We start from the raw sequence: 23432 nt of genomic DNA on the forward strand, positions 1-23432 counted from the left end.
GTTGTTAAGCACTATCGGCTCCCGATGATGGCTGTGACGGATCGGTCCTGGGGAGGAAATATCATCGCAATACGGCATGTTCAAGTGTCTAGGCTTACCTCGAGCCTTGCATTCCACCTAACCTACTGTACAAATCGCCATAGCTGAGCATAGGAGGCTCATCAGGATCGTCCATGTTGGCACTCCTGACAGTTGTCATCACCCTCCACAAGCATGGGCAACTGAACTCACCGTGTTGCAGCAGCAGCAGAGCCATAAAGATCGCTGTAACTCATCACCGGTGGATCCTCATCGTCATCACTGTTCTGCTGGCCACTACGAATGAAAGACGTCAATGTGTAAGGCGGCTATACACCCATACCGCTGCAATGCTAGTTGTTGGCTATTCCCTTGAGGCTGCTCACTCGACGCTATTTCCGATCCGGAACTTGAGCTGAGTAGACAATGTTATAACAAAACAGGACTCAGCTTTGACTCCTACCTCCCCGACCGACGGCTGGTAGCAGGCGGAAGGCTGGTTCCATCAGTGTTATAGAGAGCCGAGTAACTCAGCATTGGTGGCTCATCATCGGCACTAGACCTGACGACCATCATCATGCTATGACCTGCTGTTGATACATGAGGAAACCACACCTGTTGGCCGATCTCCCCACAGCGCTTCCACTGCCGTACATATCTCGATAGCTCATCATAGGGACATCATCATCATCACTACTGAACAATTCCGATCAAGAAGCAGATTGCCCTGATCATCATCACTCACCTCGGGACACGCCGATTATCGCGACCATCGCTCTTGACTGTCGCCGATTCCACCTTAGCCTCTCTGAAGCTATCAATTTCGAACCTCAGTCTTGACCGATACTTACGGTGCCGCTACTCTGTCCACTGCTGCATCCGTATCGACCACGCCTACGGTCGTTCGAACAACCTCCTCCTCCTCCTCACTTGCTTCACTCTCCTTCCAGTGTGAAACATTGTCACGTATTGCTCGCCTTACAGCCTTCGACCATTCACAAGCCGTACTAGAGAATCCAGTCTCGTCGATCCCAATGAGACTCTCAAGTGCTTCAATCATCACAATTGGCCCTGATAAAGATAACATTGGAACTAGCCGAAACTGCATGTTCATGTACATCGTTCGATGAAGGAGATTTGTGTGCGCGGTGACGGGTCTACATTTGATGCCGGCGAGCTGTCCGTCCACGGCGGCGCTGTTACTTGCCTGTTCACTTTCGCTAATTCGCGCGCCTCTGCCGCGAATTCGGCGGCTAACAGTGTAACAGATAACAAAGGGGCGTAACACGTTGAATTGGTACACAGCCTCACTGCCCATTTATAGTGCAAATCCCAAGTGAGCCAAACGTGACCGCAATCTGCCATGGATATGCTGAGCCCTCGGATGAGTCGTGAGTCCTCGGGGAACTGGGAGACGTTGAAAGGAGGCCCACTTGCCACTCGGTCCTACAATAACTGCTGCCAGCATATCGACACTAGAGTGGCGACATACTTTTATCTGGTCTGCGAGCTTTGGGAGTGCTTCTATGTCAGTGCTCAATATCAATGCCACGATTTGACTTCGGAAACGCTTCAATTCGGACCTAATACGCAAGCCAGTGCCTCAATAGAGAGCGGCGGGCTACTACTTCTACCTAGAGAGGCCTCGGGAGATATCCCAGTCCTCGCTTTCTTTAAGCATATCAAACATAGTAGCCGCATGGTAGTTCTCCATAACAGAACGGTCGTTGTACCTGCTAAGCATCGTAAGAGGGTTGGACTGCACGCAAAGGACATACCGTAGGGCCAGAGGATGCCGTGTTTCTATTAAGAACTTGTTGGTGTGACCGAAATGGCCAACATCGTGGCTCATACAAGCGATAATCAACGACGCCCAATCGAGATCGGACAATCTCGAACGAATACCCAGCGAGTTGATGATAGCAGCGCTGAAGGAGGAACACTGAAGTGCTGTAGATAGTAGCACTGCCCTACCAGTGATGGGTTACTTGTGCAGCATGGACAGCATTATGATATGGTACTGATAATAGATACCGACTACACAGCTCCGAGAGGAACCTCTCATACACTGGGCACCGGAGACCATCGTGGCTTTCCGAACCTAGACGAAATAATATGCAAAGTTGTTTCTATCATCATCATCATACCAATATTGAGTATTCGGTTAGCTTGGTCATCTGGGAAACAGGCTCGTGCCACTGTCATGTACAGAGCTAACACACACTCAGGATTCCGCCGACTTTCCTGAAAGAAAACACTGCACTCCATCAGTTCAGCTCCCCATACTTGATGAGAGGTCCACAGCTCCTCAACATCCAAGGTAAAGTCATGGCCAACTCTAGTCAGTAGTTCTTCATAATCATCAACAAAACACACAGTAGAATATTCACCACCGGGCATTACAGCAACCGACGAGGCGCTACCACCTAAACCGTATCTGAGAAGATCGCTGGGTATGATCCGGTTCCCTATTCATTGACAACATAATAGTCGTACCGTGCTGCCGCTGCTGCTGCTGATGCCCTTGAGCCCTGTGCTACGCTAGACATAGGAGTATAGAGTGCCGAGCAATACAACAATGATGCTGCTGGGCCGCCATGACCTCCACGACTACCCGACTCGCCCGACCTAGGAGTCTCTCCAGACGCCAACTGAATACGAACCATACACCCCATAGAGTGTCACCGAAATGCTCCTCACCCTCTGCTGCTGATGCGACGACATACCTTCCATTAGAACCTCCTTCTGGAAGTCCAACACAAAAAGAGATTTCTCTGACTTCCTCACCTGCGAGTAAAGTCGTTGATCGCTGGCCACTCGAACACCAAAACTACCAAGGACAGTGCGTGGTCCAAGTCGCTTGCCAACTGTCCGTTATGGACATTAAGGCCGCTTAAGCCCGTCGACCTTGCCCGGAATATCAGCTTTTCCATCAGCAACAACCTCTGAGATGGCAATCATCATTATCAGATGTATGATGATCACACCTTGTGCGTTAGCTGCATCTGAGTAACTCTTGTTGCCTTGTTATTAGAACTGTCGAACGCTACTATGGTCCTCTCGAGTACCTATGTACACGAACAAGGTGGGGAATACCACAGTGTGGGATATACACATACATCTATTCTCCGCTGTGAAACCTCCAAATGGAGGAAATTGGTCCTTTGGAAGAGTTCAAGACGATACTTTCCCGTCAAGCCGAGAATAGAGCTCAGAATCACCATTAGAGTCAGCGACCTGCAAAGGTGAATGATATCGGCTTATGCTTAGAATGACTATTACACAGCAAACCAGTTCTCTGTTGTGGACGACGGCACGACGTCCGCGTTGGCGTCGTATGACGGGACTCCGAGTCCAATTGATATTCCAGCGTAAATGATGTTGATGGCCACAGCAACCGGGAAAAGCCGGCGGATCCTCAGAGGGGTGTAGACCGAGAAATACATTCTGAAAACACATTATCAGATCCCGACTAGCATCAACGATCATGGCGTGTCCTCACATAGTGAGAAGATCCAAGAAAACTGATATATCGGCGACGCCGAGATTAGCACCAGGGAAAGCTACACTGTAGTCAGTACCTGGTGAAGCGGGTAATAGACAAGCTGATCGGCCCTAAGTACCTGTGATGGTGGCCACTCGATATGGCGTACCAAACACAGTGGCGGCGATCATGGTGAAGCCCGTCCATACTTGTATGTATAATTCTAAGTAACGACTAGGGGGGATGGCAAAGGGGAATGTAACGAGGACAAATAGGCCTGGCGGCAAGAAAAGACCTTGGAGGAATGCTCAAGAGGAGGATGGGTACTTACTCAAGGCGGTAATGATCAACCAACATGAATTAAATAGTATATTCGCAGAAGTATCCCATTTAGATACCCAAATGGAGGGATAGAGTAGACACACCAAGGCAAACCTACAGGACTGAATAGGGCCGAGTAAGAAAGAAGTGATAGTACGCTATATAGGCAAGTGCTGGTACCCATAGGCTCCGTCGCAGCTTTGGTTCCAGGGATAAAAGATATGCTTTCTCGAAAGGTGGTACGGAGAAAACCATCGTCCGCCTGAATGGCACGAGCTCAATCTTTCCCACTAATACTTATGGCACAATATTTTACTAAACGATATCAGCAGCCACCATTATTGAGACACCATGGTTCGTCTATATTTCGGCCCACGTACACTGACAGATCTATTCTCACTACTCTAGTACTACTTATGCAGTTTCACCCTTTCCCATTGCATCAGCTTTTCTCGTCGCTCGTCAATTTCTGCAATAGGCTTGAGCACATCTTCTGGTACCGGTTCCGGAATAGCTGGTAAGACTCTAGATGACATATTGGTAGATTCCCCGCCGCCTCCACAAGGTTCATTGATATCGGGAATGACCAGGACTGGGGGTCCGACCTCGGAAGTCGTCCCATTGTTGCCAGCAACGTGGTTTATCTGATCACCACAAGGTCATACTATCCTTGCCTAGGCGGCCAGCTCACTTCCAACAGTCGGGCTCCCGATGATATACTCTCGAGTGATGAAGGAGGACGGCCAACCTCAGTGCCTGCAAGGTGGTGGCATGCAACACAATAAGGCCACTGCCCAAGCTATGCTATGCGAAGCCTCGGTGATACTGACTACTTCCCTTATCATAATATAACGAGTTTCAGGGGGAATATAAGGCACGCGAATAAACAATGTTCAACACATATATCTCAGCGATGACACTTCCCAGAATTGAATTCCCGCTTCCTTCACAGTCCGGTCCATGATCAGTTCGGCGGGAATTTCGTTCGGAAGAACTCGGTTTAGTCTGTCAGCGTACAGAGCGTGAGCACCCATTAGGTATTCCTTTTCCAACAGCACCCGCGGATGGAACTTCGGGATTCCACGCTGAAGTCCTAGGATTCTCCCCCTCAGCTTCTCAAGAACGAATCGTCCACACTAGGCCACCATCGCCCTTTACTACCTGTGAAGCTCCGCAAGTGTATTGGCTCTGACCTCACACCTGGCGATGTTGACGGCATTGGAACAACTGCCGCTACTGAACAATGTATTCACTACGAGTAACACAACATGAGCCCAGTGACGTGATGATAGCATCAACAACAGCACGCGACGGCGTCACCTTTCGATGACTACTCCCACCATGGTCACGTTTACTGTGTCGTCCACTCGGGCCAATGCAATTCAAGGGAGTTCCGATAAGGGTTAGTGGATGACCAATCCGTGTCACCAATGGGCAGACTCGTTTTCGTCCAATTGTACGCAAATCCTGTGCTCCTGCTGTAGACCTTGTAACTTGCTGACTTGATCGCTTGACATTCCCTTAGACTTAGGATGCAGTTCTAATCTCGTTCGCCCTGTAGCGTAATCGATTGGTGCGTCACACCACCAAGGGGGCGTCACGCTTTGTGGTTCCTTACGGCATTGCTTGTGGTTCCTCACGGAATTACTTTGCTTACGAGCTCTGGTGTACTGTACTTAGTCGACCTTCGGACTAACGTACTGTCGAGTTCACTAGTAATAGCAGAACGATCTTGGTCACTGTAGTTCTCCTCTCGACGGACTACACTGCAAGCTGCGTTGCACGCATGCGCAAGATCAGAAATGACGAATTCTTCATCGCCGATCCACGACGAACATACTTCTTACAGGGGAGGAACCCTCACCCGATACCCCTGTAGTCTATTGTCATAGGGTTGATGGTCCCAGGAGGATGGGTTCATATCGATCTACTTCACGACTAATGCCCTTCCTCACCAACGATTAGTAACAGGTCGATGTTTTCTACCCTTTTCGCCATAAGGGTTATCATGCAGAAAGTCTAAGGCTCTACACTTCCCCTTGTGATCGCTACCATGAGCAGGTTCAGCGATGATGTAAACCGAACCCCCAAGTGGGCCTCCTCCCGACACAAGCTTAACGGGAGCTCTTCATGAGCACTTATCCTCCCGAGAGAAGGGCAGACCATAGCATGTGCTTCGTCGATTCTATTTCCTATAGAGCTCCCATTCGCGTTACTAGTGTCAATCCTGATATCGGTCATCATAAAGGTGCGTTAGTACTGCGGTTGCCTTGGATGCCTGTTGGCCGGCAAGTGGATCGAGTGGCTCAGCCCACGGCGAAGAAAAGGAGGAAGTCGACACATGAACAGCGGGATGTGATGGAGGATCTCATTGGTAGCACTGTATGGGTCTCTTATGGCCAGCCATGGTCGAATGCTCAGGTCGTAAACTAATGATGAGGAGGGGCAACGGACTCCACAACGGGTTCATACGAGGGGTAGTGATCTATGAAAGGGAGCGTCTACTAGATGTCATATGGGATGTAAGGAAAACAAGAGAGATGAATCTTCAGAGAGGTGTCCATCGTCAGGACGGTGATATCGAGTTCATGCCTGACTACATAGCAAGGGGAAACCTCCTACCCGGGTCCCCCTCTGAGGGTAGCCCAGCTGCTGATACAGAGGGACAGCCGACCACTGCGGGGGGCAAGAGTACTCGGACTACCTCGACTGGCGTCAACAAGATACAGGTGGAGTCCAAGCATGAAAGCGTTGATCTAGCGCCAAAACATTCTAGTGCGCAATCTGGGGATGGTAGAACTTATAGGGAATCCAATCTTTGGGAGGTTCTCTTACAGGGACAGCATCATCTACTCTTCAACCGAGCACAACGAGTAAGTCGGCAGGGACGGGAGGGAAGATGGTCGTCGTCAAGACTCGGCATAAGGGTCGGAAGGCGACGGCAGCATCCGAGTGCCTCCTGCCTGAGCTCTACATCACTCGTGAGACCAGGGAGCTCACCACCGATTTGCCACGTAGGATCATGCTCGTGTCCAACTCGAATGATGATTACCAACTACAGACAATCACGAGGGACAACGGTCATGGCTATCGGACGACGAGGATACAATCCTTGCCCTAAGACGAATAGTCCAGGACAGTTCACTGGACCATCCAGAGCTTTGGTCAGCAGTTCTTAGAGGGTTGCTGCGGTTGGCCCTAGCCTCCCAAGAGATGACCTATGAGGAATACTCCTGCATCCGAAAGCTACAGGATATCATGAGCATGTCACCGATCGAGGAGCTCCTCAATACTTCAACTGAGTTATTGACATCAGTACAATACTTATGCACTATCGCCATCGACGTTGCAGCACTGACAAATGCTAGTGTGAAGTTCTCGTTATATGATGAGCTAGGCTATGGTGACTACCTTTTGGATGGGATGCCGAGGGCTGGCGACAAGGGTGCTACTCTGTGGTTTGATGGCCCACAAGGGTGTAAGAACAACAGGGTTGCGTGTGAGCGAACCCGTGTTGTTGGCAGTCACTACGCAAGAGGTCTGCCGAGCATTCGAACAGAGGTTGGGGACTGGCCATGAGGATGGTGATGATGCTGTCGTCTCGCCGACCAGCAGGCCTGGAGGCCCGGACTTAATCCTAGGGAGAGTGGTAAGAGGGCCTACTCGGGTGGTCGTAACCGCTACTCGCTGCAGTTGGAGGGTCTGCCAGTGGATGAGACCTTCAAGCCACTACCTGCCCTTAGCAGTAGCCCAACTAAGCTTGAGGATCCTTCTGGGCCGCTAGAGTACACCTTAGTGGTTGACTCCTGCCAAGATGCTACCCTTCGACGGTAGTGTGAGGGGCCTGATTGTATACGGAGGGATAATGATGGGTTCAGGTACATCCGGAGGAGCCATGACTTCATGCCATCAATCGAAGGGCACACCGTCGAGCATTCCATAGGGGAGCTACAGAAGTTCGTCGAGCGGAAGACGGCGCCACGGCGCTACACGGATGCTGGGCCGTTAGTCGACCCGGAGGCCTATCTAAGGGATATTGCCATCACCAATGGGGGTATCGTCAATATTAGCAGTGTTACGGCTGGTAAGGGGAAGCAAGAGTGAGGACTCGGGGAATTTATACTATATCAATCCAATGGCGACCTGTCGTTGTCACTTGTATGGATAAGCCCTATATGCAGGTTGTACGTCGAGACCCCAGGCGGTCCTATTTAAAGCTCTGTGTGACGCTAATGGGATAGCCTGTCGCCTGGTAGGAAGGCCCCTCAGGGTCTCACATAGGTTGGGTCAGATCCGACAAGATGGTGGTCTGTACTACAATAGTATTCTCATACGGGATCGCTTATACTATAGCGATGCATCATCTGATGATGATGACGACCAAGACTCAGAGGATGGTGTATCCCAGAATGTGAGTACATGTCCATCGGCACTGTGTACATCCAGTGAGGTAGGGTCAACCCTTGATTGTGAATGATGATGAGGACGACGAGGAAGATGAGGACGATTCGGATTTCGAAGGGAGTAGCAGCTCTGATAAGAGTCAGGCTGATGGTGACGAGACTGCTACACATAAAGTCCTGGAAACTGTCCTTCCCATTTTCTGGGATCCCAGTCTTGGAGGTACTTAACCTTATGCGACTTTTCGGCTCTGCGGGGACCTCTATGGTGGGCAGATACACCATCATCGACACCGAGCCCACCAGAAACCTCTCCAGACATCTTGGAGGGAATACAAGATACCTGTAAGCATCCATTGGATAGGCTCATCATAGGTGAAGTCGGACCATGTGGCCACTCCTCGGTAGGACTGGTGTCTTTAGAAGCTGGCAAGGCCACATCAGAGCGGTCAATCGATCTTGATAAGCATTTTGAGTTCATCACAAGGATCGGCAGAGTAACTTCAAGCAGTGTTCTCGTTGGGCAATATAATGTCGCCGTGGTCAGGGCTCATTCGGCGAGGTGTGGCGTGTCAAGCTGATCCCTAATCCTGAGGACTATAGTGAGTGTGGCGCACTGTTGGCCCATCCTAGTAGTAGCGATGAATACGCTTTGAAGATGGTCCCAGAGGCCCATATAGATGAGGAGGAAGGGGAGGTATGATCAACTGGGCCATCCTTTCGTCGTCTCACCAACTGCCTCAGCTCCTGCGCACATACTGTTCCGCTGGCCATCCCTGCATCACGGAGGTCCTCGCAATATTCTATGCTCATCAAAGGCTCCCATCGCGGCGGAGAGGAAGCCATCATATCGAGCGCTCTTGGTGTTGTCTTATGACCGTTGAGGATACCAGTCTTGAGGTCCTACTCGACTCGAGAGACAAGTGAGTAACTTGGACGATACTACTAATCCCAACACATCAACGAACCCTCATTTCACCAATACAGTTGATTCTGCTAACATTGAATAATAACATGGGATGATTAATACAACAGAGGATCGAGATGTGTCGGGGGATAATCCTTCGATTTACCCAGAGCTGTTTACAGATACGTGCGGCGACGCCTTGCAGCATCACCGGCCGAGATATGCCCCAACGATGAAGCATCCTTTGACGATGTGCCTGTCCTATTGGACCTGCGATTCACATTCCGTCTCCTTATCGACACTGCCTTTGCTATGATGTTCCTCCATACTACCACCAATAACAGGGTAGGAGTATCTCAGTCGTCTTCTGTTCATCATCCTCACAGACCTACGTCCTTCATCGAGACCTCAAGCCTGCCAATATACTCCTAACCAAACTCAACGCCAATGAGAGTATTTTATACAGAGGTAATTGCTCTAGTGGCCGTAGCCCATCGACTCCTTCAGCTCGTCTCACTGACTTTGGAGTGGCCCGGGCCAACCCTGGACAAGATACCAACATGACCATCGGTCTCGGTGAGTAGTCCACAAGGATCGATCCATCATCAGTATCACTATCCCCACCACAGGCACAGAAGGTTACATAGCTCCCGAACAGCACAGCATTGAGTACGATAGGCCCGCGGACGTGTGGAGCTTCGGCGTTACTGTGGCAAGGATATGCGGATTGGATTCGTGGAAGGACGTGGCGGCCGTCTCGACGCGCCCCACAACTACTAATCAACAGCATAACCCGACCAAACTAGCTGAACCAGTTGTGAAGTTCCCTCCAACCGCTGACCCCTTCTTGTGCAATCTCTGTCTACAGTGTATAAGCAGACAGCCGTTACAGCGACCGACATTCCGGGACATCTACCGAGCCCTCCTTACTGAGTAAACCTCCTCTCAACAGGACCCTCGGTGATTGTCCTTTTAGGTACGTCAAACGTGAATTATGTATACTGCCATCACCCACTAGTGTTTGAATATTTAAATTCCGAATTCCACACATTTCATGTAAACTAATGTCTCGCGTTGTGGGAAGTGAACAAGAACACAACATGAGGATCATACGAGATAAGTATTCATGTCCGTTTTCATTCCTCATCGAATTGACACACCGTTCTTCTACCCATCGTATGGGGTTTACTACCCCTACACTTCACTATAGGACCGCGGTCACTGATGCCTTGTATCATACTATATACGGGCACTGTAGTATCCCACCGCTCCCACGGCTTTATAGTGATGACTGGCTGCTCAACACGACGGTCACCACAGCCTCGAGTCCTCTCTTTTGCTACGACCATTTCCCTTCGTCGTTTCGTGTATTTCTTATAGAGCTCATCTCCGCTGGAATCGCTGCTGTCCGACATGACCTCTGCGGGTGCAGGGACAGCCTCTCTTGAGACTGACTGTCGTTGCTGAATTACTGCAGCATGGTTCCTCCCATCCGGGTCCACACTACCAGGCCGCGGTGTGGCATCTATCGCTGGCATGACAAGCCAAAGAGCAATGGGAAATAAGGAGTCACGAGACCACCTACAACTAAGACGTTCATTGACGAGTTTCCGTGCCCGGAGTGGCAACATAGTATCAACACGAGAGCCAACCTCGACTGCCGCACTCGGAGCCTCGACACGAGAAGTCTTTGGCTGGCGAACATTCACCTGAATGAAGTGATCGTCTGAACTGTAACGGTACGAGGATACTACAGTCCTCTGCTTGCGGTATCTGCTTTTGCCCGCACTCTCAATACGATGTGGCCGCAACCTATGCAGATGCTGAGATGAGCCTTTTACTAGGAAGAAAGGGGCATCAGGGAGCGACATAACACACCTCATTGAGGAGTAGACACTGTCCGACGCAATAAGAATAATCTCGGAAACAATCACTTGCAATGTGTTCAGGAAAATCAACTTCTGATTGGATCTATGATCACGGGTTCCGGACAACTCCAACCTTGGCAGCACGCAGTATCTGAGAAGGCATTCTATCACTCACAGCATGGATACGTGAACTCACCCTATCGTGGATCTTATAACCTGGCTGAACCACATGAGCCACCTCGCCAGTCTCCTTGTCAGCGAAGGGGAACTCGAACAATGCCTGATGCCAGGGAGGCTACCCATACAAACACACTGGTGGAGGCCGACCTCATGCCTATTGGGATCGAATGATTGCCCCATAGGGTCCTCCTTGGCTATACCATTATCCGCGAATATCTTCTGAAGTATAGTGTCAGCTTCGTTGATCTTAGCATATATGGCGGCGAGGTCTTTACATTGACTACGATCCTCTGAAAGACAGGAACAGAATCTGATGAGAATGCTGAACACATCTACACCCTAAAAACTATAGACCATTTTTACAACTACCAACCCCTCGTTGGCGGCACCAATCCCCCTATATTGAGCAGCTCACCATCAGTTATCGATGCCTTGGCCCTATCAATGTTGTCAGCTACGTCTAGCATGTCTTTAGCCATCTTGTTTATAGCATACTTCGAGGCATTCTCCATCTGCACCAGAGACAGAGAGTTGCACCCCAAGGAGCTTGCCGCATAGGGCCTACATTCTGATGGTATCTCTTAGTAGCCTGGTGGGAATCCTGCTTGCATGCATGTATCTTCTCCTTGATGTCGTGAGTTTTTTCATCAATCTAAGCATCACAGCCATCTCGAACCACTACCGAACTCGTCTTCCCTACAACGGCGATTTTCTGTTGAATCTGCGTTATCTTTTCGGCATCTTCCGCAGACACAACCTCAGGAGCGGCCTCTTTCTTGGGGGTCTCAGCGGCTGCAGCCTCTCCTGTGGGAGTCGTTTTCGCCTCCTTCTCAGGGGCATCCCTAGCGGTGGAGGGATCAGTCTCACTCGCAGATCCTTCAACATCCCTAACCGAATCGGTAGCGAGAAATTATAGTTCATCGCCAACTACTTAGCATTCTCTCCCGCCCTAGAAGCCTTCGATGCTTGACTGAAAAAAGCTCTCTGTCCCACTGCAGCAAGGCAAGGAGTAACTCCCCTAACCCGCGCTAAAGCGAAAATCTGTTGTAAAGCAGTGACGCTCGACATCGAGGAAAAAGTCAATCCTAGGTGATTATCATAACCAACCGTGACCACTGTAATGAACTCAACCCTATAACAAGCTCAGTGTCGTGCCGGCCAACTTGAAGCATAACGTCATCCCCCTGCTATAGTAGTAGTGGATTCAATCAGCCTTAAGCTCTCTTGGCCTTCACCGCCTTCTTCTTGGCAAGCTCAGAGGCCCACTTAGCACGCTGCTCGTTGTGGTACTCAGCCAGTCTGACTTGGTACTTAGCAGCCTCCTCACGAGACTGGAGGACCTTCTTGATGGTGGTGTTGCGGATGTGCCTCTTGCGCTGCAGGGTCTGGGGAGTGATCAAACGCTGGATCTTGGGGGCCTTGGTCTTGCGGCCAGTGTCCCTGCGGACAACGAACTTGCGGATATCATCCTCCTTAGTAAGGCCGAAGAGCTTGCGAATATGGTTGGCCCTCTTAGGTCCAAGGCGACGAGGCCTGCTATCGTCGGTCAAACCGGCAATCTCGGCCTGAACAAATGGAGTTGAGAAAGTATTTCAAATTGATTATAGGAGTAGCTTACATCGCCCTTCTTGACGAGGACGAGGTTGAGGACAGCAAGGTCCTGGCCAACGATGCAGCCACGGACGGACTTGCGCTTGCGCTCACCGGCACGACGAGGGCGGTAGCAAGACATACCCTTCTGGAAAAGGAGCCTTACACGGTTGTTGGTCTGAAAAAGGAAGAGAACAAGTAAGCTCCGATCGGAGAGAAAGCCAAGTCGATTATTGAACCCAAAGAGCATAAGAAGACCCTTACTACCAAGACACCCTGCTTCATAGGGAAACCCTGCTTATCGTTACCGCCAGAGATACGGAAGATGTATCCCTGGAACTCCTCACCAAGAGACTCACCAGAGACTTCAGCGGAGATACCTACAAGCAAAATACTCTAGTGGCCGACTACTGTCTTTATACACAAGAATGGTGATTCACAAGAAGAGAAGACCCGAGCATTGGACGAAGCGAGCACGAATCCCCACTTACGCTTATCGAAGAAAGGCAAGAGCTTCTTGTCATCATCGATATCGATGCACTTCTGCAATCCAGTGCTGGGGTTAGCGATATTGATCTTCATGGTGGCTGGGCAGGCCGACTACGCTTGAGAGGTGAAGGAAAGGTGTTTATCGATCAAACTCACAGCCCTTTGGGCGAGCGAGATTCGAAAATCGCGGAGCGAAGCTGACCTTGCTCCAGCCTGTCAATAGCTGCTTTCCCCCTATACAGTTGACCATGAGCATCGACCTCTACTTACTGCTCGAGACAGCATCGGGCTACGCTCTATTCGTACGTGACCAGTACGATGAGCTTGGAAACATCGATGATGGTGCTGCACAGACTGAGAATCTCAAGGACTTCATGAGGTGAGCCCTCTAGGGATTCATAGAGGAATCGGCTGCTCGTAATGGGCCCGCCTAATAGAGGGCCAATCGCGATCGATAATAACGTCATTGGAAGAGTGGCGGCCTGAGTGTTTCTGGTTTGTAGCCTGGTGAAGCTCCGAGGCTTCCTTCCCTTCACCTCTGCCGAGGTCGCCTTGTCCAACATCAACGCCATTGTTGCTGGTAGTACCACGTGTCACCACATACTAGTCTGCTCACTTTGGTGGTCCTTAGGCGAGTGCACTGAGGAGTTGAAGAACTTCCTCTCGATGAACTTGACCACGCAGAGCAAAAAGAAGAAGAAGGCAGCCCCTGCCTACAAGTTGGGCGTTGCCGATCCCAAGCTCGGCGACTCTCTCAACGAGCTCGGCTTCCAGGTGTGTCCTTACCACACCATTCCCTCATCGTACATCACCTACTATCAGGTCACCTACTCCCAGTCTGTACGTGACATGCTTCGTGGATGCCGCCAACACGTAGCTAAGATGGTGAAGATGGACGAGTCCGATCTCGACAAGGCCAGGTAGGCAGAGACTCTTCCTCTTAAGTTTCCCATAACGTCCCTGTAGGTGCGGTCTAGGCCATGCTTATTCCCGTAATAAGATGCAGTTCGACCCGAACCGTCAGGATAAGCCCATCATCAACGCCATCGCTATCCTCGATGGCCTCGATAAGAACATCAACACCTTTGCTATGCGTGTGAGGGAGTGGTAAGTCGTGGTGATAGCGGTGATGGTCACTATTGAGGGTGGGTGTATAATGTAAGGTACTCGTGGCACTTCCCCGAGATGGCTAAGATCGTCACTGATAACGAGGTCTTCGCCAAGCTGGCCTGCCTTATAAGGCTGAAGGACGACTTCGACTGGGACAACAGGATGGATGAGGTATCCCCTTTTCCTCCTCTCCATCACTTTTACTTCTTTCCCCTCAGGTTGTAGAGGCCTGCGGTGGTGACGAGGAGACTGCCAAGGAGCTTGAGAAGGCCTGTCGTACCTCTATGGGTCAGGATATCGTCGAGATGGACATGGCCAACATCGAGCACTTTGCCAAGCAGGTGAACGGGGAATAATTCTGTTCCAGACTTGTCACTATCACATGAGCAGGTCATTTCTCTATCTGAGATGCGTCGTAACCTCACGGATTACCTCCACGGCAAGATGGACGTCGTTGCACCCAACCTCGCTGCTCTCATTGGCGACACTGTTGGTGCCAGGCTAATCTCTCATGCTGGCTCTCTCACGAATCTGGTATGTCGTATTGATAATACAGCTCCCTAGGCGATGATGGCTAGTAATAGATTCTTGATGCAATAAGTTTAATGAGCAAAGCAAAAGCTGAGCCGGGGATGCCTCACTTAGTATAACGCAATACGTGTCGGCTCCTTCTATAGAAACATCGTCGAAGTGATGTTTGAAGCCTCTTTCACACGAATCTAGGGTTTCTGTCGTAGGCCAAGTACCCTGCCTCTACCGTTCAAATCCTGGGTGCTGAGAAGGCTCTTTTCCGCGCCCTCAAGACTAAGGGTAACACCCCTAAGTATGGTCTAATCTATAACTCTAGCTTCATCGGTAAGGCTGCCCAGAAGAACAAGGGACGGATATCTAGGTATGTACACTACTTGAGGCGGTGTGCGCACAGCGAAGGATTCCTTCCCTCGGTGGTGGCATCAGGTATCTCGCCAACAAGTGCTCCCTTGCTTCCCGTATCGATTGCTTCTCGGACCAACCCGCAGGAAGCAGCGAATCGTAAGGCTGTTGGAGGTTATGATGTCGAACATGGACTGTTGGCTTTGCTGATGTTGTAGTTGCACTGTATTCGGTGAGAAGATGCGGGATCAGGTCGAAGAGAGGCTGAGATATCTCACTACTGAGGGAGTTAAGCCCAAGAGGAACGTTGATGTGAGCCACGGGTGAAAGAAAGTCCAAGAATGATGGGGATTCGCCTTAGGTTATGCGTGAGGCCATGAAGGAGGTTGAGGAGATTCAAGAGAACGACAAGGAGGCTGTTGAAGCTGCTGCCGCTGATGAGGAGGAGGAGGAGGAAGTTGTTGTGGAGAAGAAGGCTAAGAAGGATAAGAAGGCCAAGAAGGAGAAGAAGCGTAAGCATGCTGAAGTGGAGGAGGAGGTCGAGGAGGTAGCCGAACCCGAGGAAGAGGTGAGAGGGGTTATCATGTTGTAGTTAGTGTTGTGATGGTGTTCATCTTAGGAGGCTCCTAAGAAGAAGCATAAGCATAAGAAGTCGAAGAAGCACAGCTCTGAGTAGATGCTCACATTGCTGTTCGCTACAGTGTAGTAGTGATGATATGAATGGAATCTTACCAATATTGGCTCCTCATCTGGGTCGTAGTCCCCTTCCATCCTTATCATCGTGTCTACCACTCTACCACGTCAACTGTTACTCTTCTATAACGATCGTAGCGGTCATCGTCGATGGTCCGCATTCCTGCCCTTTCCAACTGCGGCATCGACTGTTGCTTCCGATCATTGTCATGCTCTTGAGTTGTAAGTGGTTATATCAGAGTATTCGAAGGGTTGGTTGATGAGGCCTCTTGGGCTCATCTATTCCCTCGTTCTCTCTACTGTGCCCACGAGGGCCTGGGAGTCTATTCTCAATGTGCCGAGTCGGAAAGGTTCGCCGCACGAGGTGGGCGGTGGTCAGGTGAGGAAGGGATATCATTTCTTAAGAGTGAGTATCAGCGTATGGCAGGATCCACACGAGCAGTTTATGTTGTGCCGTAGACGGCGAGTAGGAAGTGTCGTAGCCCTTGGTTCGTGGTCAGAAGAGGTATGCCGAGGGACGGGTCAGTTGCGGAGTAGAGCTGAGTGCCATGCTCAAGGCCTCTGGCACCGCAGTGTCCATATATGGTTTTATCACCCGGACAAGAGTAAAACGCAGTGGAACGCCGACCCCTTCCTCGATTGGTCGACTTTAGGGGAAGTTTTGGTGCAGAGGAGGAGCCTTCTTAAGGATACGAACCCTGCTCGATGGGATGTATCCGTTGGTGGTCACGTGGCGGGCTACGATTATGTAATACGACCGTACTGGACTGGTCTGTCTAGCCATGAATCAGGTGATGGCATCAGCAGTGAGGGAAGTACGAGAGGAGCTGGGCGTGTCTGTCAAGCCTTCAGACCTTGAGGAGGTCGGCGTGGTAGCCACCGAGGCCCGAGGATCTGGATATATAGATCGGGAGTAACTCACAGAGGGAGGCGGAGTATGCATGTCAGGGCTTTGCATTCAGACTCAAGCACATAGCGATATACCCCTGGCGAGGTCGTCTGCAGCAGCTACAACTCGACCCAGCAGAAGTTACTGAGGCGGAGTGGATGCCGTGGGTGGAGGTTCATCGGAGGCTCATACGAGGCGATAGAGAATTCGTGGCATTTAATCGTGAGTATATCGACCTTCTGAACCATGTACTGTTGCAACGATTTCATTCCTTTCATTAGCGTTGAATGGGGGTTGAGTTAGACAGTTGAGGGAGGGAGGTCCTGGTCGGTCGCCGGCACGCTCGAGGTCATGGGGGACATACGAGCATCAATCAGATTGGCTCAGTCATGGTAGAGTCAGCTGCACGCTCAGGACGTGAGCAGTGGAGCGGAGCGAAGGTGAAGCGTTCGAGAATGTGGCTGGTGAAGAGAAATAGGGAGGCAGGGTCCAAGAGAATTAACAACTACAGAGGATTCCACAAGATACACACGGGAATCTACGGCCAGAAGGTAGTATCCTTCATGGTGTGTCATAGGCAGCTCATGCCGTTTAGGTTAAGACATGCTTCTTAGTTCGGCGTGGTAATCCTACTCGGAGGATGGTCATCAAACAGTACTCCAGGGCGACTATGGCTCGCCAGCGGTTGCCGATCTATGGCAAGGGAGGGTGAGTACTGGGGTCCTATGAAGTCCTTGTAGTTGAGCTTGTATCAGATCGGTCTCTCTGGTCTCGGGAACGCGTGTGATTGAGGATGAGATATGTATTCTGGAGAAACTTAAGGAGAAGCAGGTTTCTAACGTTGTAGGAAGAGCGGTTGTTTTGTGATCCCGAGGTCCCAGGATCGATCCCGGCACGTAGCGTCTCTTCATCCTCAGATATCTCTGCATGAGGTGTTGTCCTCTCCAACAGAGGATCGCATCATACTTGCATTCGAGTACGGTGGATGCCAAATAATGCAGTACGCCTATGGTAGGCCCCTGGACTATGTCGCTAACACGAGCAGCCAGCCTCGAGATATTCCCAGTTGAGTCCCATTAGGGCCAAGCCATGACAAATTCCTCTTGGGTTAGGTGGGTCCTCTACCATGGTGTATGACGCTAGCAAGGCTCTGATACCTGGGTTGGTCCGGCAGCTCCTATCAGCTGTGTCCGAGCTACATTCGAGTAAATAGTGACCACTTTTAATGGCTATCATCATCATGATGATCCTCTCAGTTGGTATCGTCCACAAAGACATCAAGCCTGATAATATACTGCTTCGTGGGGATGATTGGTCCTGGGGTCTCAGGGATGCGGAAGAACATGAAGAAGGGAACGACCTGACGTACGGCAACCTGGGAGTATTGCGATTCGCGAGCTACCTCACAACTATGTCTGGCTCGATGGTCATTGTAGGTCATCCTCCTCCTCCACTGGCTCAATACCGCATCTTACTTTATGTGACTTCAATACGGCAGTAATTAAAGCAGATCCACGCGATATGGAGATATACGATGCCTTGGGCACAACAGCGTTCTCCCCTCCAGAAGTTTTCTTCGGAAAGGGTATGTTGGTGAATTTATTCTGGTTCTAATGAGGCTAGCATTCCTGTCACTCAGACCCAGTTACTGGAGGGCTATGCGGGAAAGCACGAGATGTGTGGAGTGTTGGAGTTACTTTCTTTACGATGATGACAGGTCAGAACTCAGTACTTCCGGATACCTGATCGATCTCATCTCAGGTAGACTGCCATGGAGACCTACTGGTCAAGAGTCGACTCCGAGTAGCAACCTCACACTGCAACTGTCAATTCTAAACGATCCCTTACAAGTGCCGAGTGGAATCCCTGAAGCTGCTCGGAATCTCCTTGAGGGGCTCCTTCGGAAAGACCCCAGTCATCGAATTACTACTGCAAAGGCTCTATTGCATAAGTTTCTCGCATACTCGACTGAACGCTACATGTTCGTCAATCCGAATGCTCGCAGTTGTAGGTTGGGAAACACACGATGGACTAGCTCGGCATGTGGCCGAATGAGTTACTTGCAATTCTTGCAAGTTACCGCTCGTCTCAAGCTAACAGCACTTCGAATTCGTGTTAATGATCGATGAATCATCCTTTGATTTCTTACCTGACTTGTTTCCAAAAAACCATCCGACCAATCAATGATGGTGAGATATTCCTGATTGCCCAGCATGGCCCATCCGGTCACCGGATACACAGTATGCCGCCTTGATTCCACGATGGCGGTATTAATGTACATGAGGATGGTCGGAATGTCTTCATCATGTTTCTTTATTACACAGCATGTTATGATCAAACCAATTCCTTGGTTGTATCGTCCATCACAGGGACGGTAGTTGAAATGACCAACCCTTCACGGTTACATGCTCGCGAGGCGTCGTATTTACACTATTCAGTTGCCAAGATCTACCATTCCAATAAACTACTCAATTCAACTCACTAAATACACATTAACATCCCACAGCGAACATCATGATGGATATCATCATTAGTCATTCTCAAAAGCTCGCAGCTTACCTAGAACCTGAGTCGTGAACTGATGTGAATCGCGACACCAATCAGGATGCGCACATCAAGCGTTGTGATGTCTTTGGGCATCTCCTCAGTTCTCGCCCGAGACGGATCCACAAATCCCGCGATAATTTTTGGTAGTTTTTTCGCCAACTACAGAGAGAGAGCATCACAATGACGAATGCTCGCTGAGGTGTGCTCCTACCTCCGACTCAGTCGGATAACTGATACATTTGAGGTTATATTGGGAAGGGCAGAACTGTAGCTTGGAATCCTCTCCGACATGATAGAACAGGTTGCCTCGAAGGTCGCTCATTACCCTACAAAGTCAGAGAATTCATTGAGTACCTTACCCAGAGGCCACCTACCCTATTGTAGCAGCATCTACAGAGGACAGTTCGGCCACCAGAAATACCGACGCGGACCGGATTTTCATAAGATTCAGTACTTCATACATCATGTCCATCCATGAGAACGACGGTTGGTCGGGACTAGCAGAAGGCCATGCTAGTCGTCTCCGATCGAGCTTATCCATTCCTACTTCATCTGTGGAATTATCAAGCTGATGAACTTCGTGTAGGTGTCGCCTTTAATTCGAATCTCTTGATGCACCTGTCACCACAAGGAGCCTCACCGGAAGGCCAAGTTGTGATTACCTTAGACTCCAAAGCCTTGCGTTTCATTGCGGCTTGTGGGCTCCGATGAGCGAATACAACTGTACGATGCTTATGATCGGCTGTAAGCTCTCTTTCTATCTTCCGGGCTAGGCTCCCAGCCTACGGAGCAAGGCTATCGATGTTGGCGGAGCACTCGGCGCCCATACCACGGCTTTCCCATCTTCCTTTTCCCAATTAGTCTCAGGGGAGGTAACTTCAAATGTTGGTATATTCCGGAATGTAACAGGCATTAGCGTCCTAGAACACCAACAATGCACGCAAATGAGCTTATCGAGACGCACGCGCAAGTGTCCGAAAGATCTCTTCCCTGGCCTTGGGAGAATATGAATATACGGCTTGCTGGTATCTCCTGGTCTCGGGATGCTTGGATCATACTCGCAAGTTTTCGGCAGTCTTGGTCCATATAGTTCAATCTTGGAGAAGTCCTGAGAATTCAAACCTAGTGAACTCAGGTTGACCGACCTCGGACCTCACCCGCGGAACAGAGTATTGTAGTCGTCATCATCATCACGTCCATCGTACTGGAGCATTTTGTAAAGGAATTCATTACCGCACCGTAACGAAATGCTGCTTTTGCCCTTCAGTGCCTCCTTGAGCTCCTTGATGAAGTTAGGATGGTAAGGAGCTTGCTTTCTGCTGGATACGATGATGATAGACAGCCCCGGACGACTAAACTGCTCCATAATCAAGTTTCGGATATTTCCGGGATGATAAGCTTCCAACTCGACGCGTCCACCGTACTTTCCGATGTCCATAATCTGACCAGAAACAGAACACATGGTTTCCGTGATTCATCGACGTACTTCTATAGGGTTCCATTTGCTTGACAGTTTGGGTTCTTTTGGGATGTAATACGCATACACTTTGGTCGGACCCCAAACATGTGTGATAATCGAATCTTTGCTCTCTGCCATTGCCAATAGGTCCTTGGTAACTGGAAGTATACTCGGATGGACGGCAATAACTCCGGCGAGCTCGAAGGGGAAGAAAAGACTGCGGAACGATTGTGGTGGACGATTCTTCTCAGTCATAGTATTCCTACGCTGCATGCATCGCTAGACCCGCAGCCTTGCCGATACCACCGAGGAATATGTGCGATAGGGGTGCCTCCTTTGTTGCTTCATAGATGGTCCGCTCAATCTTTATCCGTCTAGTCTCGAGGTCTTGAGTAGATTCTCCCCCCCTGAACACGACGACGATGTCGGACTGGACTTACCGCGGCAGCTGGGGTGCACCAATTCGCAGGGAGGACGATTTCGGTAAGTTTAGGATTGGAGCCTTGGCAGGGCTCTTGGATAAAGTCGGATGTATCCGTTCCCTGTTGGATTTCCTAAAGCAGCGGGGGTTCACGGGCAGATCGGTAGTCAGTGATTACACGATATATGTCCGCTAGAAAGTTGTCATCCTCATGAGTGATCCATATAACATGGCATGGGTTGGTGGCCTGAGCTATAGGATAGCCTAGTACTAGTAAGCTGATGAGGACGGCTGGACTGATAGTGTGCATAATAACTCTAACTGGATCGATGGGAATAGCCTTGGAGCAAGGATGACAGCCCCGCATAATTTCCAGGATCATGATGCATTATCATCTCGGAATTCAATGACTTTCGAGCAATGAAGAAAAGAAGGAATAGAAGGAAATTCCGTATAGAATAGCGAGCGGTATGGAAATACTGTTCGCGCGGAACGAACGCCCGAAGGTCGTGCCATGTAGTCCACATCCACATCCTGTACTTTGCATGCTCCCACGCGGTTGCCGTGTTAGAGCATCGAAATTAGCTCACGCCTTACATCTGCAATACCGACCGTACTTAGCGCCCTGTCCGCAGTCCCGTGCAACACCTACCGCGCCAAGATGACTATGTAGACTAGTTCCCTTTCAAACGATTCACGGTCCCTCCCGGTTAGGAGTATACGACCGCAGGTAATTTATTGAGTAATATATACCACTCAATGAGTCGCCTCCTAATACCACCAATATATGAGTATATATTTTAGTAATATATACCGCAATTTAATTGTAAAAGACTATTTACATTGCCCTGAGTTGACCCCTGGATCAGACGCGACAAGGAGAGATCAAAGAAATGCTTCGACTGACGATAGTTCACAACATCGTAATCCACCCCACCCTATACGATGCTGCCCACACATGGTCATCAGTAACTGCTGATGGACACTAGATTCCAGCATACCCATCGAGCCGTGGCCGGGAATGACTTGAGGGACCTGACAACCCCCCCGACTCGAGGTATGGTACCAATGTGCTGACCTGAATGATTGGAGGGCTGAGGTAAGGGAAGCCACCTCCCAGTGCTCCTCCAGAGGTGCCAGCGCCGGGGGTGGGCACTAGGAATACGGGTACTATCAATAGGGAAGCATGCGCAGATGATAAAGGCTCATAGTGGACGCACATTGGAGGTCTTTGGATCTACGATGATGATGATGGTGATGGCGATGATGATGATGTCGATGTCGATGATGACGGTGACGATAACGTGATGAGTTGCGCGATACACCTGAGGATTCCTCGTCCTCGTATCGGATGCTCATTCATGTTGCCACAGAGTGGATAGTTTTAGACGCACAGGAATGGTAGATAACAGCAGTGATAAGACGGGTGGCCTGTCCACTATTATCATTTAGCACTCCTCACCAAAAAAGGTTGTCCCTACACTCGAGCCGTGGTTAGGATGATGAGATGAAGGGGAACCCGAGAGGTGATTTAACAACAACATGAACTAACCAATCTAGATCTATCATGACGACCATGGACACCCATTTTGAGTCCCACATCACTTCTAACGATCATGTCGATATATGTTACAATCTGGACAAACACGAGCAGTAATAGTAGAGAAACACGTTTTTATTATTATTCTTATCAAAGGGGAAATGCGTAAGAGCATCGTGAATACACTGGCATGCGGTCGTGATCCTCAAAAATGTTGAACGCTGCAACACAACGTAGCTGATTAACACACTATGAGCTGATTAAACTGCTACAGTGGAGTTGTGGTAGACTGTATTGTCACTGCTGACCGCAAATAACTACTACGCCTTTCAGAAATCTTTTTCGCGATTGAAGCCATCAATTTTGCGGGTAAAAAAATCATATTCAAGACTAGGGACATCAACTTAGTGGTGGTGGTCGGATGGGGAACTTGATTTCGCGGATGAGGTCAGTTGCTATATGACCCGTCTTATACCATCCTTAGCCAATGTTAACGATACGACTTTTCGCAGAGAGCAGGTTCTACCAGCTCTGAGGTACGAACTACATACTCACTTGTCCCATTACAATTTTCGACATGCTCATGTTCGTTTGAGATTTAGTTCTCCTTTGGCACGAAATTGTCTATTAAATTACTCGATTC

General features: G+C 49.8%; 7 protein-coding genes across 7 annotated transcripts; 3 read left to right on the forward strand and 4 right to left on the reverse strand.

The window, feature by feature from the left end:
• Positions 1–94: 94 nt before the first annotated feature.
• Positions 95–2418, reverse strand: Pmar_PMAR014681 (cyclic nucleotide phosphodiesterase, putative; the record flags this gene model as incomplete). The annotated part of the gene is made up of 15 exons (XM_002771600.1): positions 95–185; positions 232–315; positions 362–433; positions 482–580; positions 764–826; positions 870–912; positions 949–1089; positions 1137–1271; positions 1320–1416; positions 1475–1601; positions 1653–1751; positions 1797–1946; positions 1993–2119; positions 2166–2262; positions 2305–2418. 15 exons carry the CDS (start codon positions 2416–2418, stop codon positions 95–97), a joined length of 1539 nt encoding a protein of 512 aa, XP_002771646.1.
• Positions 2419–6097: 3679 nt separating this feature from the next.
• On the forward strand, positions 6098–10160 carry Pmar_PMAR014682 (serine-threonine protein kinase, putative; the record flags this gene model as incomplete). The annotated part of the gene is made up of 19 exons (XM_002771601.1): positions 6098–6197; positions 6245–6345; positions 6394–6616; positions 6661–6837; positions 6885–7301; positions 7348–7472; positions 7517–7653; positions 7702–7923; positions 8105–8234; positions 8278–8446; positions 8500–8598; positions 8647–8720; positions 8771–8920; positions 8968–9146; positions 9313–9475; positions 9517–9598; positions 9638–9706; positions 9760–10063; positions 10107–10160. 19 exons carry the CDS (start codon positions 6098–6100, stop codon positions 10153–10155), a joined length of 2970 nt encoding a protein of 989 aa, XP_002771647.1. The 3' UTR covers positions 10156–10160.
• Positions 10161–11055: 895 nt separating this feature from the next.
• Positions 11056–12251, reverse strand: Pmar_PMAR014683 (co-chaperone GrpE, putative). Its single transcript, XM_002771602.1, has 7 exons — positions 12110–12251; positions 11879–12065; positions 11744–11830; positions 11594–11690; positions 11326–11468; positions 11195–11278; positions 11056–11149 (listed from the first exon to the last, which is right to left on the reverse strand). The coding sequence occupies exons 1-7, from the start codon at positions 12244–12246 to the stop codon at positions 11108–11110; spliced, it is 777 nt and encodes a 258-aa protein (XP_002771648.1). The 5' UTR covers positions 12247–12251; the 3' UTR covers positions 11056–11107.
• A 69-nt stretch (positions 12252–12320) lies between these two features.
• On the reverse strand, positions 12321–13382 carry Pmar_PMAR014684 (40S ribosomal protein S6, putative). Its single transcript, XM_002771603.1, has 4 exons — positions 13260–13382; positions 13036–13148; positions 12797–12946; positions 12321–12743 (listed from the first exon to the last, which is right to left on the reverse strand). Exons 1-4 carry the CDS (start codon positions 13348–13350, stop codon positions 12393–12395), a joined length of 705 nt encoding a protein of 234 aa, XP_002771649.1. The 5' UTR covers positions 13351–13382; the 3' UTR covers positions 12321–12392.
• A 123-nt stretch (positions 13383–13505) lies between these two features.
• Pmar_PMAR014685 (Nucleolar protein Nop56, putative) lies at positions 13506–17689 on the forward strand (the record flags this gene model as incomplete). Its single annotated transcript, XM_002771604.1, has 20 exons — positions 13506–13636; positions 13761–13837; positions 13889–14031; positions 14080–14177; positions 14224–14364; positions 14421–14538; positions 14586–14708; positions 14758–14901; positions 15105–15259; positions 15325–15399; positions 15459–15552; positions 15602–15808; positions 15860–15912; positions 16173–16312; positions 16587–16681; positions 16725–16846; positions 16896–17044; positions 17237–17373; positions 17418–17530; positions 17578–17689. The coding sequence occupies 20 exons, from the start codon at positions 13506–13508 to the stop codon at positions 17687–17689; spliced, it is 2427 nt and encodes an 808-aa protein (XP_002771650.1).
• Positions 17690–18047: 358 nt separating this feature from the next.
• Positions 18048–18951, forward strand: Pmar_PMAR014686 (protein kinase 5, putative; the record flags this gene model as incomplete). The annotated part of the gene is made up of 4 exons (XM_002771605.1): positions 18048–18187; positions 18259–18407; positions 18477–18539; positions 18584–18951. The coding sequence occupies 4 exons, from the start codon at positions 18048–18050 to the stop codon at positions 18949–18951; spliced, it is 720 nt and encodes a 239-aa protein (XP_002771651.1).
• A 401-nt stretch (positions 18952–19352) lies between these two features.
• Positions 19353–21083, reverse strand: Pmar_PMAR014687 (hypothetical protein; the record flags this gene model as incomplete). Its single annotated transcript, XM_002771606.1, has 9 exons — positions 19353–19388; positions 19581–19695; positions 19744–19866; positions 19917–19987; positions 20032–20151; positions 20202–20289; positions 20334–20477; positions 20527–20810; positions 20856–21083. The coding sequence occupies 9 exons, from the start codon at positions 21081–21083 to the stop codon at positions 19353–19355; spliced, it is 1209 nt and encodes a 402-aa protein (XP_002771652.1).
• Between the last annotated feature and the right edge of the window lie 2349 nt (positions 21084–23432).

The sequence above is a fragment of the Perkinsus marinus genome, assembly GCF_000006405.1.
Source record: "Perkinsus marinus ATCC 50983 genomic scaffold scf_1104296962766, whole genome shotgun sequence".
In the NCBI taxonomy this organism is placed as follows: Eukaryota; Perkinsozoa; order Perkinsida; family Perkinsidae; genus Perkinsus; species Perkinsus marinus.

What these genes read in the sequence shown, in the direction of transcription:
- Pmar_PMAR014684 (XM_002771603.1), bottom strand. Translation starts at nt 13,350, where the DNA reads ATGAAGATCAATATCGCTAACCCCAGCACTGGATTGCAGAAGTGCATC. An exon ending in CTATGAAGCAGGGTGTCTTG is followed by an intron (nt 12,947 to 13,035) that starts GTAGTAAGGGTC and finishes TTCCTTTTTCAG; the next exon opens with ACCAACAACCGTGTAAGGCT. An exon ending in TCCTCGTCAAGAAGGGCGAT is followed by an intron (nt 12,744 to 12,796) that starts GTAAGCTACTCC and finishes CCATTTGTTCAG; the next exon opens with GCCGAGATTGCCGGTTTGAC.
- Pmar_PMAR014683 (XM_002771602.1), bottom strand. Translation starts at nt 12,246, where the DNA reads ATGTCGAGCGTCACTGCTTTACAACAGATTTTCGCTTTAGCGCGGGTT. An exon ending in TTCAACAGAAAATCGCCGTT is followed by an intron (nt 11,831 to 11,878) that starts GTAGGGAAGACG and finishes TGTGATGCTTAG; the next exon opens with ATTGATGAAAAAACTCACGA. An exon ending in TCGATCCCAATAGGCATGAG is followed by an intron (nt 11,279 to 11,325) that starts GTCGGCCTCCAC and finishes CCCTGGCATCAG; the next exon opens with GCATTGTTCGAGTTCCCCTT.